General features: G+C 40.7%; 1 protein-coding gene across 5 annotated transcripts in view; it reads right to left on the bottom strand.

Annotated features, from left to right (window-relative positions):
* PGS1 (Phosphatidylglycerophosphate synthase 1) overlaps positions 1-16,220 on the bottom strand; it is a 158,015-nt gene that overhangs the window by 89,488 nt on the left and 52,307 nt on the right. For 3 of the 5 annotated variants that reach the window (XM_067149665.2, XM_067149666.2, XM_068228194.1), the window contains exon 4: positions 8,007-8,153. The exons of 1 other annotated variant lie outside the window; for it this stretch is intronic. In XM_067149665.2, coding sequence (XP_067005766.2) covers positions 8,007-8,153 — 147 coding nt within the window. Of the gene's footprint in view, positions 1-8,006; positions 8,154-10,192; positions 10,475-16,220 lie in introns of all 5 variants that reach the window. One more of the 5 variants, XM_068228193.1, reaches the window with a different exon arrangement.

Genomic DNA, 16,220 nt, shown 5'->3' with positions numbered 1-16,220 from the left:
GGTCATGTAATTATCCTTTTATCGCTTAATAGACCTCAGTAGGTTGGGTATTTTACCCCTGTGCTTACGTCCTTAGAGGACAGCTTGAAAGTAGAGTTAGGTGTGGCCTTGTGATAGGCTTAAAACTTTGAGAGCGGATCGCTCTTTTGCGATTTGTTTCTGCGTGCCTCTAGGAGGTATTACTGTGTAATTCGGGGCAAGTGCTCCTGGGCATGATTGGGATTTTCTGCCCATTTGCTAAACCTTATGTACATGTAAATTCGGGCTAACTGCTCGAGAATTGGAAGTTCAGGGCCCGAAGCCCAAAACTTGTAAATACTATTGTTGCTCTTTGATGCCTTGCTACTCTGTACCTGCCATTCTTGTTATTTCTGAGTTTGAAAAGAAAATATAACCTTGTTAAATTTTAAATTAATTTTACTTTCGTAGCTTGAGACCTGTTCACCACCCCGCACCTTCTTTCACCTCTAACTACCGCAAAAACACGGTAACAAGTGGTAGCAGAGCGTGGTTGAATGGGTCTCAATTTAGCCCCTTTTGATGGCTAAACATTGTTTTGTTCCGAACTCTAACCATTTTCTCAGTTGCTGGAATTTTTTGAGTTTTTCAAAATTGTTCTGTCATCATGCCCGGCCCTCGCGATGTTCTCCATCTTAACTATTTGCGCAAAGAGGAGTTGATCTATGAGTTAACTATCAGAAATGTGCAATCTGGAGGCACGGTTGCAGTAGACACAAATAAGCTTAGAGAGTCCCTTGATTTGCCCATTTCCATCCCCACCTTGGGAGAGAAAGAGATTGACGACTCTCTTTCCACGATCGTCGAGAATATTACTGGGCTAGCATCTGTAGTTAGTTTTTTTGATGAAAATGATCCTTCTCCTAATCAAATTAAGCGTGTGCAAGCCAGGCTGTTTCATTTTTCAAATAGAGTTAACAATCTGTTGTCTCTAAAGTTGAATGACGTTCAGAAGAAGGAAGCTAGTACGCTGCTTGAAAATATTTCTGAATTATCTAGCAAGGTCACTCAATTGTTAACTGGGGAGGTTCCTCCCAAAAGCGATCTACCCACCACAGTGAATGTAGGTAGCGAAGAAGAGCCTCCTAAGGGAGAAGTAAATAGGAAAACCATCGCCGCTCAAACAACCTCTGCCCCATTGGACGAGTCTGAACGCCGTAACTCATTAAATAATGTACGTTCTGAATTAACTTCCTTGCCACTGAAACCTTTACCTACTATGTCACCCGGGTTCAGCAGTTTGCCTCATCCATTGGCAATGTTGCTCAGAGGTATCTCTAAGTTTTCCGTTAATACCACCAGTGAAGTAATTTCCTTTTTAAGATTTTTAGTTGAATTTCAGGATCATGCCCTTGTGTTTTCTCTTTCTCCATGTCAAATTTTGCAAATTATCTATCCCTATGCAATTGGCGTTCTCTCCGACAAAATAGTAAGAGCCATTGCCGAGCAATCATCTATTGAGGATTTCCATGCCCACTTGCTAGCTAACTTCATCCCGGCTAGGGCCAGGTCCTCCCTTATTCAGAAGTACTATTATCGTGTACAGCGTTTGGATGAAAACTTGGCAGACTTTATCCAAGATATTAAATTCTATACTAGGGTGTTTGCTCTTCATTTTCCTGAAGACCAGATTGTACAGGCTATTGTAGAAGGAATTTCACCATCCTATAGGTCATATTTGTGTTTCGCGGCGTGCCCGCAAACCTTCTCGGAACTTGAAGCATTGGCCGTTTCAGCGGAAGGGGTTAGATACACCGATTCCTTGCGTGTCGCGAAAGAACCCCCACCTTCCTTTAGTAATACTCGGCCTCCACCTCGCCGATCAGTCACTCCTCGTAAATGTTACGCTTGCGGGTCGCCTGACCATCTGCGGAACAAGTGTCCATTGGTCAAATCTAGTAGGGCAAATAATGGAGCTGGTTCATCACAAGGCTGTTTTAAATGTGGGGCTTTCTCACATATCGCCAAGAATTGCCCAAATTCAAATAGCACCCCCTCCTGCTCAACTTCCGGTGTAAATTCCACCAATGCCAACAATAAAAAATGACTAGTGGCTTCGGCTGAGTCGACTAATCCTTCTTCCCGAGGCTCAGCCCCTGGTAAACAGGTCGAAGATTCAGGGAACGATCAGTCTTCAAATTCATCTTTTGAATGCCCTAAAGAGTGTCTTAGGATTGCGGCGGATACCCCCGCACCGGTCCCCTTTCTCAAAACTGAGGTAAATAACGAACCTATAACAGCTCTATTAGATTCAGGCAGTGTTTGTTCTATTATTTCGGCCGAATGGTATGCAAAATTGAAATCTGTTTGTAAACTACCTGACTATGACTCATCTCCTGTTCAATATGTTTCGGCTAATTCATCCCCATTAGAAATTCTAGGTTCTTTACAGGTCAAAATTCGTATTTTTAAATTTACATGGAAAATCAAATTGTTTGTGGCCAAGCACTTGTCTTGCCCCATTATATTGGGAGCTGACTTCATTTCCTACACTGGTCTTGTGCTCGATCTCCAGAGTAGGTCGTGCTCTTTCAAATTTGCGTTTAATTGTAAAATCCCATTATTGAAATGTAATTCTGTATCATGTTCTTCTATTTCGCCTACCCAGGATGAGATGTTGTTAGACCTTAGACATCTACCTGAGGAGCAGGCTGATAGTATTCGTAAGTTGTGTCAGTCATTTCCAGAGGTGTTCTCTGATACTCTTGGTGTTACTGACCTTATCGAATACAAAATTGAGGTCACGGATTCGATTCCTGTCCGTTTTCCACCTTATAGGCTATCTCCACCTAAAATGAAGGCTCTGAAAGAAATCATCGATCAGATGTTGAAGGATGGTATTATTAGGCCCTCTAAGTCGGCGTATTCGTCGCCTATTTTTCTAGTCCCGAAACCCCAGGGGGGCTTCAGGCCTGTCATTGATTATAGGGCTCTCAATCGGAAGGTGGTGTTACAATCTGTGCCCCTTCCCGACCTTCATTCTTGTTTTTCATGGTTCCGTAAGGCCAAGTTCTTCACCATCTTGGACTTGAATCAGGCCTACAATCAAATTCCTCTAGCCGAAGAGTCTAAACATCTTACAGCGTTTGCCACGGACTGGAATTTATACGAATACAACCGCGTGCCTTTCGGGCTCCCCACGGGAGCAGCTGTACTCACTAGGCTGCTAGATAGGGTCTTCTCCGACATCAAATTTGAGTACTTGTACCACTACTTGGATGATGTCGTCGTATTTTCAGAGACTTTTGAAGAACATCTAGATCATCTGCGAGAAGTTATCGATCGCCTTCGTAAGGCTGGGTTAACTGTCAAGTTGTCCAAGGTTGCCTTTGCTAAGCCCTCTATGTCATTCCTAGGGCATGTTGTGTCACCTGATGGTGTAGCAGTCGATCATTCGAGAACACAGGCCATCCGTGATTTTAAACCACCTAAGGACATCAAAGGTATCGCCAGGTTCATTGGAATGGTGAATTTCTTCAGGAAGTTCATTCCTAACTTTGCTAATAGAGCGGCGCCCTTGAACCTTCTTCGTAGGAAAGGCATCAAATTCGAGTGGGGACCTTCTCAACAAGCCGCTTTTGAAGATCTTAAATTAGCTCTCTGTAATGCCCCTGTCCTTGCTATGCCTGATTTCTCAAAGAAATTCATTGTCCAAACCGACGCGTCGTCGTCAGCAGTAGCTGCAGTCCTTCTTCAAGAGACTGAACTAGGGAGGCGACCCATCGCCTATGCATCTAGGACCTTGTCGGCTCAAGAAGCCAAGTATTCTATCTATGAGCTCGAAGGTTTGGCAGTCTTATTTGCCTTAGAAAAGTTCCGTCTCTATCTTGAACATGTCAAATTCGACCTGGAGACAGATAATCAAGCCTTAAGCTGGGTCTTAGGTAGGCCGCGTCGTACTGGCCGCATAGCCCGTTGGGCCATCCGTATTTCTGCCTTCCAATTCGATGTCAGGCATATCCGAGGCACCGAATATGTTGTTGCTGATGGACTCAGCCGAATGTTTTCCAACGACGTCGAGACCCATGAACCGGTCGACAGTTCATCACCTTCCGAGTCCATACTATCTGATGTTAATGCCATCTTAACAGATGCTCCCATGCTCTTTAGGGATATCGAGAAATACCAACGTGAAGATCCGACGCTGGCTCCGATAATGGAAACCCTTTCTTCTGGGGAACATGTGGTCCCTTATGTTCTGAGGAATGGTGTTTTATGTTGCCCATCGAGGCATGATAAGATGATGAAAGTTGTCGTTCCAGCTGTTCTTGTACCTATGATCTTCAAGTATTATCATGAGACCCCATTAGGAGGGCATCTTGGTATCTTTAAAACTTGTGAGAAGATTCGTGAAATGTTCATCTGGAAAGGTATGGACGGTGAAATCCGTGAACTAGTGAAGGCTTGTAAATCCTGTTTGCTTAGTAAACCAACCATGTCCACCAAGGTAGGCCTTTTGTCTTCTCATCAAGCGTCGCGCCCCATGGAACGCCTGTATATTGATTATGTAGGACCCTTCCCCCAGTCTAAGGGAAATGCTAACAAGTTTATCTTTGTATGCGTAGATGGCTTTACTAGATTTTCCTGGTTATTTCCGACTAAGCTGGCTACCGCTCAGTCCACCATTACTTGCCTAAATTCTATTTTTGCTTCTTTTGGTCCGTGCCAATATATTGTGTCTGATAATGCTAAGGCGTTCACATCAAATCTTTTTCGTAAATTCTGTTTTGACTTGTCCATCTCTCATGTAACTACTTCTGCTTATTACCCTCAACCATCTCTGGCTGAACGGGTTAATCGTAATCTCAGGTCCGCGCGTATTGCCTATCATCATGAAGATCATTCCAGGTGGGACACGTCCCTGCATTGGTTACCTTTTGCTTTGAATTCGGCGGTTCATGAATCTCACAAGTTTACTCCAGCTTCTTTGATGTTCAAGTTCGTTCCCAACACGCCGCTCTCTAACCTCTGGTCTCTGAGTGACATTCTACCCGAGACAATAGATCCGGATAATATTAAAGATCTTTGGAAGAAGGCTAAAGCCAATCTTAAAGTCTCTCATGAAAAGGTTAGGGAAAGATATGATCGTGGACGGAGACCCACCCATTTGAAGGTAGGTGACCAGGTGATGGTCAAGAATTTTGTTCCCGCGGGCAAGCTTGCCCCCAGATTTCATGGGCCGTGTATCATTCTAGATTTCCTTACGCCGGTCACATTATTATTAAGCAATCCAGCCACCGAGAGGATATTTAGGGTTCACCTGCCACAGGTGCAACCGGTGTAATTTCTGGGTTAACTTGTTTCATATAATCGTGAAAGGAATATGAAGGTTATTTTTTTTTTTTTTTTTTTTGAGTTTTCACTTTTAAGGCATTCTGCCCCTTCTATAATATTTTGTTTCATATGTAAGTTTTTTGTAAACCGTCCCCGCACGGTTAAACTGCCATCCTATCCTTGCCACGGCCATTACCACGCTCCCGTCTCCTGCTCCACTACACACAGTGGCTCGCATCTGAAATGAATTTCTGCACGCCGCTGGCCCCTCAACCTCTCCACAAAGCCTGTGCCCTCAAAAAATGATGATGGTTCAACAATTCTGCCGCCTAGCTTTAATGTTTCAGTGCCCCCGCAGCCGCGCGGCGCCGTGCTGCGACTGGGATAGAGGAAGGGCCCCCTCTTCCCCAGCGAGGACGACATGTGCATGGCGAGCCGGAGCCCTCCTCCCGGCCAAGGCTGATGTGCGGCGCACGACCTGCTACTGGCCCGCAGCCTGTATATGTTCACCGCGGGCGCGGCGTGCTTCAACACCTCTACTCCTCTCATAGTGCGGGCGAGTGGTATCTCAGGGTACTTGAGGGGTCCGAGCGGCCTCCTCTGGACACAAGCTGCAGCGGCCGGTCTGGCCATCCAATTTAATTAACTACATGGACAATTACTATCAGCAATTACTACACCTGAGAATTCAACAACAATATCTGGTGGACTTGGAAAATTTTTCCTCAACTTTAAAACTAAAGTTTTCCTTCTCAATTCAACCTTCTACAAACATTAAGACAGTACTTCCGCTGTTACTACAAGAATTTTTGAAACTGAATCAAACTAAATTTCAACCATTTCGATAAATGCTTCTGCAATCAATCTTCATATCCACATCATAACTTGGACCTTGTTTTCAAACAAATTTCATGTGTCACCCCTGGAGGAACTTTTGGGGGGGGGAGGTCTGTACCGGGCGGTACACCTCCATGCCGCTTATTTAAAATTTGCGCCAGTTGAAACTCCTCTGCTGGAGGAAGTCTGAACTTTATCTACGGTATTAATTTTCTACTTTCTCAGAAGATGTCACTACCTGGAAATTTTGGAGTTTTTGAACTGTGTCATTTTCGACGTATTTTTGTTTTGCTTGTAGTAAGAAGTGTGAACTTTCTCTTCTAGAGGACACTACTGAAGATCAACAATAGTGCACCCTAGTGCGGAGTGAAAGAACTGCTTTTTTTTTTTTTTTTTTTTTTTGGAGAAAATTTAATTTCAAAAGTTTGTTCTTTGCTAAATTTCTTTCAGTCATTGTTTAAGTTGGCAATATTAACCCTTTCTTTCCCCTTGTTTTGAATTTAGCCAATCCCGAATTTCTTAAATTAATTTTCCACCAATGATGTGTTTCTTCTTCATCTTGTGTAGGGGTTTTCTTTAACCACCAATAAAAGATTGTGGGCGGGTGTTTTCCTTCCTAAAACGCCTCGAACTTTCCGCGAGAGTATATAAACTGCTGATTTTAGGGTCTCTGCGCCACTTCTGTTCCATCTTTTCGTGTGTAAAGTACATAGCAGGGGGCGGGAAGCGCCTCTTTCTTCGGCGGCAGTCAACAACCAGGTAATGGCCGATTAATTACTTCTTTTCTTGCTTGCTCAGCAGTTTAACTCTCGGGGCGGGTCCGAAGTTTTTCCATTATGTAATCTTCCTTAAAATGTAAAGAAACTTGTACCTATTCTATCTTTTAAACTACATATTGGGATAGAGTGTGCTTAACCCTCTCGAGCTCCCACTCATATTGTTTTGAGGTGAACTTATTTTTCTCAACCTATTCTTCCTTAACATTATGTAAATTTGTTTCTTTCTAAAGTCACCTCTTTAGTATGGGATTAGCCCTTGCATTTGTGGCCTAGAGCCAGATTAGGTTTTAAAAGCAAATGTATTAGGAGTGCAGTTCGCCTCCTCTCAACTTGGTATTTTAGAGGTCATGTAATTATCCTTTTATCGCTTAATAGACCTCAGTAGGTTGGGTATTTTACCCCTGTGCTTACGTCCTTAGAGGACAGCTTGAAAGTAGAGTTAGGTGTGGCCTTGTGATAGGCTTAAAACTTTGAGAGCGGATCGCTCTTTTGCGATTTGTTTCTGCGTGCCTCTAGGAGGTATTACTGTGTAATTCGGGGCAAGTGCTCCTGGGCATGATTGGGATTTTCTGCCCATTTGCTAAACCTTATGTACATGTAAATTCGGGCTAACTGCTCGAGAATTGGAAGTTCGGGGCCCGAAGCCCAAAACTTGTAAATACTATTGTTGTTCTTTGATGCCTTGCTACTCTGTATCTGCCATTCTTGTTATTTCTGAGTTTGAAAAGAAAATATAACCTTGTTAAATTTTAAATTAATTTTACTTTCGTAGCTTGAGACCTGTTCACCACCCCACACCTTCTTTCACCTCTAACTACCGCAAAAACACGGTAACATAAACAACTGACGATGATCGATGAATCAAAACTAATATTGTAATTTAGATGTTAATAAATTAATTTTGCAATACTAACAGTACTGATTAGGTGAGAACGTCAGAAAAACTCTGTAATTCTTCCTATTCCTAAAACTGAGAATGCAGCTGAACAGATGAAGATTTCAGACAGTGGATGGAATTCACATTGAATCACAGTCTGTTTTGGATATGCTGCAAGAAAATTTGTTCCTGGAATACTCCCAATATGAGATCACACTCACCTGACAGGACTCGTGATGATGCTTCAGAAGAGGCAGCAACATTCGACGTGAGTTGAGTTTGCCCCGAGATCCTCGCATGTAATCAATCAATACTTTCACCTTTAGTCTTCCGCCGGCCTGGTTGAGATTTTGATGTATAGCAGACACCTGGAGAAACACCAGCACTCATTACAACACTATACATCTGTGTGAGGGGCTGAGTAGGGCACTACACACCATCAATAAGATAGCAGAGAGCATTTGAGTCATCTATTTGCAAAACCGGCCATCCCCAAAGTAAAGTGCTGATTGTGTTCTCTGTCCACGTTTACACAAGACAGCAAACTCAGGCTCTGGCCGCTTATTTCCTTCATCGAAAACTGGAGTTAGGCAAAAGATGTTGAATTTCTATTCTATTCTGGGACTCAGTGGTGAAATGTAGAAGTGCTAAAGTTTTACAAAGAACTCATTGATAATAATAACGTTCCATAAAACAACCCAGAAGATGCATGTGGGCACAGTGTATACAATGCCATTAATTAATGTTTAATTCTGGTTCATTTTGTGTAAATATACTGGATTTTTAAATTTCACTGATTTCTTTTTACTTAACTTTCAAATAAAGCATTTTTTTGTACATTTTCATTCCTTCAGTTTGTTTCATTTGGTACAAATCTGGCCATCTCCAAATTTTAAATTTCAATATGGCAAATAATTATATAAATAAAACATTAGTACTCTGTAACATTCATTACAATGATATTTATAAGCAATTAAGCAAATAAAAATAGTTCTAAATCTCGTTATTTAGATTTTATATGTTTTTGTTTTTTGTTTCCTGACTCTTAACAGCAGACAGGTGAAATTATCTTGGGGTTTGTAAAAGAGGTGTACCAAGTATGAAGTGGCGTCAGTAGGGAAGAAACCAGGTCTGGAATACAAAACTGGAATTCCCAGGTTGGTAGTATATTAAGTGAAAGTCAATGAGGCGCAGCTGCGATCAAGAAAGTCAGCTCCAGGACGAAAATATCTTTACACCGGTCTGTTTTCAGACCAATTTTCCTGTTTGGGAGTAAAAGCTGGGTGGACTGAGGAGTTGTTTTTAAGTCAGAAGTAACAGATATGAAAGTAGTGGGGAACAATGACAGAATGGTACTCTGAATCACAGGTGACAATACTGTGCTGTGCCCGTGCCTATATCGAGCAAGGAGGGAGGATTTCTTAAAGTGGAGTGAGTGTATTTAAAAACATTTCCTCATTTGCAAGCGGAGATCCAAAAATAACCAGACATGCTTTTTTTAAAAACACAGAATTTTTTTTTAAGTTACAAATGTTCAAAGTACTCTCCATTAACACTTAACACATTTGTTCAAACGTTTTTTCCCACTGCGCAAATACCTTTTGTACTCGCCCTTTCAGATGCCTTGCAGCATTACCTTCAATTCCCTTTCCACCTCCAGACTGCCTCCAAACATTTCCCTTTCAGCTCCCTTTTCATCCACGGAACAGGAAGAACACACAGAATTGTCATGGTTTAAGAACCAGTCCCCACCCTGCCACATGCAAACACTCTAGCTCGTCCTCCTCCTGCCACTTTCCTTCCACCATTTTGTGCCAGTCTCATGCATTGTTCTACGTCTCCCTGCCTCGAACTTCATCCCCATCATCTGTATTGGTATACTTTCCTCCTCCATCCTCTTTACATGTCAAACCATCAACCTATCAATTCTCTCATTTAGGTTTTCCACTCCGACCTCCTTCAGCAAGATATACCAAATATCTTAGATTCAAATGGACTGTAATGCGATTGACCTGATAAGAGTGGATCACACGATACTACTGGACTGGTCTATACAAAAGACTGACTGAATGCGTTGCTATATTTCTAGAAAATACAGAGGTGGCCAAATTATTATACTCATCATGGCTTTCTTTACATATTTTATTTTACCTATGCTTATTTGAACATTAAGAGTTTTAGAATCTCGTATGCATCCCCTTGTTCCTAATCAGCTTTTCCAGCCTTTCAGGCGTTCGTTCCACAAGATGTATACATCCCGTACGTATCCCACATTTCGACAAGTTCACGTTTCAATTGTTTTTTGGTTGTAACATTTTTCTATTTCAGTTTTTTCCTTCAGAACTGCCCACAGGTTTTCTATGGGGTTCATACCTGGAGAATTACCTCGCCACAGGAGCACACTCACTTCATTGTCTAGAAGAAACTTTGACACAGCCCTTGCTTTGTGACATGGTGCCCCATCATGCATGAAGTTGAACTCCATGTTTCCAAACCACTGATGAGCCTGAGGCAATAGTTGATTTTGGAGCACTGATTGGGTGCTGCCTCATGGTGCCTTCTACAAAGTAAGAGACCCTGTACCATGACAGAAGTAGGATGCTTTACGGTTTGATGCGCACATTCTTCTCTGCACATACTGACTGGTTTCCTCTGGCACACAGAAGATGGACTCATCACCAAAGATTACCTGAAAGACAAACCAACAATATTTGCTGCTTTTGATGAGGCTGCAAAATGAGTGAAAGAAATTGAGATCCCATTGAACTGTTGATGCAGCACAGTGTAGTATGCAATCATGACTGTACTGAAATGGACTGAATTAAAACTATAATAAACTTCAACTCTGCAAAACTCCAATGCTGAAGTACTTTCGCCCATTGAAGGCAGTTCTGAGTCACTGCTGGTGTTATCTTTCCCTTCTTGAGAGGCCTAGAAGCTTTAAGACCCACACTCACCAAGGATCTCCTCACGCTTTGGGGTGAAATCGCAACTCCCAATTCATGCATTTTCATGCTCAGGTCTTTGCTTGTCAATTTCCTGCTGTCAAGACACATATTATTCAATTTTTTTTGAAGCCCTACGTGAAAGTGTATTATTGCGTCGACATTTTCTAACTCTGTTTTCTTTGAACACTTCCCCTTAGTCAAATTTCTTTTTAATATTGCTTACAGATTTTTGTGAGATATTAAGTCTCCTTGCAAAGTCCTTCTGAGAATAACTTTCCTCTTCTAATAGAGTCCTTACAATGGCAATTTTCCTAGGAGATAAGTCATTTTTTTGCCCCATAACCTCAAAAGACACAATGGCAGATGTTCTACTGATTAACACACCACCACATCAAATTCTTGAACACAACATGCAAAAATAACACCCCACAAACGATAAGTGGAGACTCACTTCATGATAATTACAGCAAAATTGAAGATTAATTGGAAAAGAATGTTGGATTCACTCTCATGAAAACTGAAAAGCAACAATTTACCATAGTGGAAGCTCATGTTGCCAAGTCATGACAAAAAATTCCTGGAATCTATTGTTGGAAGATGTAAGACATTATTGAACAAAGAAAACACCCAATACATTCTTTGAAATAGGCAACAAAACATAAGGACGACATGGAGGAGTGGACAAATAAAGAGGAAATCTAAGGTAACGGGCAATGAAGAAATCAATGATTTAGTGTGGGAATGGTTCGTCAGTGCCCGTTCAAGTGGACCTATGCTACAGAATGAGGCTCTAGACGTTGCTAAATCACTTGGTAACACTGCCTTTAAAGCATCAACTGGGTGACAAGAGTTTCAAAACAAGACACAATATCGTATGGAATGAAGGCTGTGGTGAGTCCAAAGACATGGATGGAAATGTAGTAGCCAAGTGGGAATCGAAGCTGCAAAATTTAATTTCTGGCCAAGAATCTAAAGACATCTTCAACGCCGACAAAACATGATTGATTTTTCGAGCCTTGCCTTCAAAGTTACTTGCGCTTCGTGAGGAAAAGTGTGGTGGGGGTAAAATGTCGAAAGAAAGTACAGTACTGTTGTGCGGTAACATGGAGGGGGAAATGGAAAAGTCCCTGGTAATCGGGAAATCAGCAAAACCAAGGTGTTTTAAAAACTTGGACTTGCACAAGCTTCCGGTAACTTGGAGGAGCAATGGGAAAGCCTGGATGACCAGTGCTGTAATGGAAGAATGGCTTAACAAAACTGTAGGATGAAGAAGGAAAATCGCAAAATTATTCTTTTTCTCGACAATACCACTTGTGTTGTGTTCCAATGTCAACCTATGGACCAAGGAGTGATTTACACCTTTAAATCTTACTACAGGCATTTACTGATGCAGTCACTTATCAAGAATGTTGATACAGCTGACAATAACTACTCCCTTGCATGCTCAGTTTCCATACTGGATGCTGTCAACTGGATCAGTTTGGCTATGAAGCAGATCAAACTTCAAACAGTCGTAAAGCGTTTTGTAAAAGCGAGATTTGCAGAAAATAACATTGGCACACCTGAGGAAGTGACTGAAAATGCTGCACTGATATCTACGCTGAGCATGTAATGTAGACGAATACATTTGCAGTGACGACCAGCTTGCTACTCACTACAGTTTCCAGTCTGCTGTACAGCTTCTGAAGATCTGCTGTACCGAGAATGAAGAAGATGATGATCCGAGGGATGAAGACCAGGAAGAGGAGGAGGAGGAGGAAAGAGAAAGTCAGGAAACAAATGCACTCAGAAAAGCTATTGCGTGTGTCAGGTACATTATGAAATTTGCTGTCAAGTCGAATTCACCGCAACTTCTTGAGCTACTGTACAGCGCTAAAGACTGCATTGAGAAAGACATGACATCAAGGAAGGTGAAACAGGTTTCTTTGTTAGACATGTGGAAGAAGGAATAATTTGACAAAAACAGTATTGTGTGTAATGCTGTAGTTTGTTTATTAAACATGTGGAATAAGGCAGAAATTGTCCGGTTTTCATGTACATACAGTACATAATACGTTGAGTGTGTTATAGTGTAGGCCTATGCGAGAGTAATAAAAACCTAATGTACAACAAGATATTGTGTTACTGAGATTTGCATCACCAAAACTAGACTAATGGACCAGGGGTAATTTGTGAATCTTTTTGTATAATTTTGTTCCATCTGGAAACTTGCCTAAGTCGGAAAAGAAACTTGGACCCTTGCGATTCCGCTTTGAGCAAGTTTTACTGTATAATAATTTGGCCACCTCTGTAGATCTCAGAGAATTAGAGTAGGTTATCTGATCCCATAATTATTAATAAGGGAATTCCTAAGGGAATTAATAAGGGAATTGGACCTTTTATGTTTTCTTATATATATATAAATGATATGCGTAAAGAAGTGATATCAGAGATAAAGCTTTTTTGTGGATGATGTCATACTAAGTATAAGTTACAAGATTGTGAGCAACTGCAAAATGCCCTCGATAATGTTGTGAGATGGACAGCAAGCAATGGTATGATGATAAATGGTGTTAAAAGGCAGGTAGCGAGTTTCACTAATAGGAAAAGTCCTCTCAATTTTAATTACTGCGTTGATGGGGTGAAAGTCCCTTATGAGGATCACTGTAAATACCTAAGTGTTAATATAAGGAAAAATCTTCATTGGGACATTCACATAAATGGGATTGTAAATAAAGGGTACAGATCTCTGCATATGGTTATGAGGGTTTTAGGGGTTGTTGTGAGGATGTAAAGGAGAGGGCATATAAGTCTCTGGTAAGACCCCAACTAGAGTATGGTTCCAGTGTATGGGACCCTCACCAGGATTACTTGACTCGAGAACTGGAAAAATTCCCAAGAAAATTGCTACTCAATTTGTTCTGGACAATTTCCGACAAAAGAGTAGTGTTACAAAAATGTTGCAAAGTTTGGGCTGGGAAGACTTGGGAGAAAGGAGACAAGCTGCTCATCAACTAAGTGGTATGTTACATGGTATAAACTTCATAATTAATCCGTATTGAAAGTTGTTATTACTTAAAATCCAATAAAGGTATTTTATTAGTCCACCTATTCAATACTATCTGTTATAAATACATATGATTACAGACACCTTCGGGACATGTTTCGCCCTTTCTATAGGGCATCTTCACGCCTTAAATCAATCTTAAAATACTAACCTTAAATATTAAAACAAGAAGCTGGATAATTAGCCTTGTAACCTTTTATGCTTAAAATTCTATCCATTAAGTGTGACATGAAATAAAGACTGTGATAAAATGTCATTGTAAAACTATCATTTAGTCATTCTAAAACTGTGTGTTCCGAGACTAAAACTAGATCTTCATCTTATATGTACTTGTTTCCTATTTCTCGAAGTGCAATGGTATAAAGACATACATTCTAACAAAGGAAAGGTGATATCATAAGCATAGGAACTATGTCTTGCGTAAGACGTTGTCATGCAGCTACTGTTGTCAATAGATGTGAAAGCATTTTAAACCCTCCTAGGGTAGTTGTAAAATGAAGTGCGAACTGGAACCGCTGTATGAGATCATGAAGCTAAAATGCAGAATATATGTAGTCACATAGCATGTAGGGCTCCTTATAAAGAACATTTGATAGCATACTTGACGATTCCTTCTCTGTAAGGAGAAGGAAAAGAAATCTTAAAAGCAGAAATTAAAAAGAGAGGGGTCTTCTATTTGACTAAATTAGAGCGGGTACTTACGTGTTCACGGTGAAATATTACTCAAGACCTTTCGTTACAGCAGTATTCACTTGTCTGTTAGTTCTGTTCCTCGTGTTGTATCTATGCGGCAGGAGCGGTGGGAAACGTGATGGGAAAAGGGTTAAGGAGCGTGGAAGGGAGGAGGGGATAGGCGGGAGTGTCCGCGTCAAGACTGTCGAAGGAGGGGAGTTACTATGAATGGCAGGAGCGAGCCTGATACTCGGAGAGACGGAAGGAGCTTTTGAGCATAAAGAATTAAATAAATAAGGGGTCTTTACTTGAACTGACCGTATTTAATATTCCAGGTGTTAATTCATGTAAAGAGCTTTTAATGTCCGTGACATCATTAAGATTCTGATCTTTATTATATGTCTGATCTAAATAGATATACAAACTTTCTAGCTCATTTAACATTATCCCTTTTCCCATATTCTTAATTATTGTCAGATCTTTCTCAATAGATTTGAACCGGTGTCCAGTCTTCCTCATATATAAACCCATCGCTGAGTATTTCTTGTGCTTTTCTGCGTTAACATGTTTCATATATCTTGTCAAAAAGCTCCTTCCAGTCTGTTTAACGTATGAAAAATTACACTGTGAACACTTTAATCTATATCCCACTTCTGCCCAATGTGACTTTGAAGTCACACATCATTTTGTATACATTTTCTACTGTTAGAATACAATTGAGCCACTACTTCCCAGTGTAACTTTAAAGTTACAGTATGGCTGTCATGATTTTCAACTGTTTATAGTTTAATAGTTACATGCAGAAGCCACCAGTAAGCGCTAAATATATGGTTGGGTCCATTTCCCAGGCACATAGCGGATAGCTAGTTTTACAATTATGTTTTGTGTTATTACTAACAAATTATATGCATAAAAAATATAGAAACCAAAGGTAAGCATCTTGAATACTTTACGAGACTGTTATTTTATAAATTAGTTGATTTCGTAGCTTATAATTCAAAAGTAAAGCTTTGTAACCTCAAAGTCATATTGGGCAATAACGGCACCATAACCTCATTTTATGTTCCAGGAGTCATGGTCCAGATTAAGCCAATATCTGGATATGAATCAGAAGATTCTGTATTAGCTTCTGATTCAGATGAAGATGTTGAAATAAGTAGGAATGAAACTCCAAATATTATTATTCCAGAGAGTGATGACAGCGATACAAATGAAGAAGAACATAATGTAGAAGGAGTAGAAGATGAAGATGAAAGAATGGGACCTGATAATGAAATTGAAAATGCAGCACCTAATCTTACTGAATGTTCGTGCAAGGCAATTACTAGTCACTCGATTATGCCTATTCCACCATGGAAAGGAAAACTTCCCTGTGGACCAGATGTTATTCAGTCACCGATAACATATTTCTAACAATTAGTAGATGATTATATTCTAGAAAATGCAGTATCTCAATCTAATTTATACTCTGTGCAGAGAGATCCTTCAAAAGCTTTACAGTTGGACAAAAGTGAAACAGAGCAATTTTTTGGATGCTGTCTATTTATGTCTATCTATGGACTACCATCATCTCCGATGTATTGGAAAACTGAGACTCAAGTACCTGCTGTGGCTAATGCAATGTCCCATAATCGGTGGGAACAAATAAAACTAAAAATCTTCATTTCAATGACAATAGTACCATTGATCCAGATGATAAGATTTACAAGATTCGACCATTTTTACAGGCTCCAGTGCAGAATTTCAAAACAATACCCATAGATGAGAAG

Source organism: Anabrus simplex, chromosome 6 (assembly GCF_040414725.1).
Source record: "Anabrus simplex isolate iqAnaSimp1 chromosome 6, ASM4041472v1, whole genome shotgun sequence".
NCBI lineage: Eukaryota > Metazoa > Arthropoda > Insecta > Orthoptera > Tettigoniidae > Anabrus > Anabrus simplex.
The sequence above is the reverse complement of the archived record's forward strand: the minus strand, read 5'-3'. Positions and strand labels throughout refer to the sequence as shown.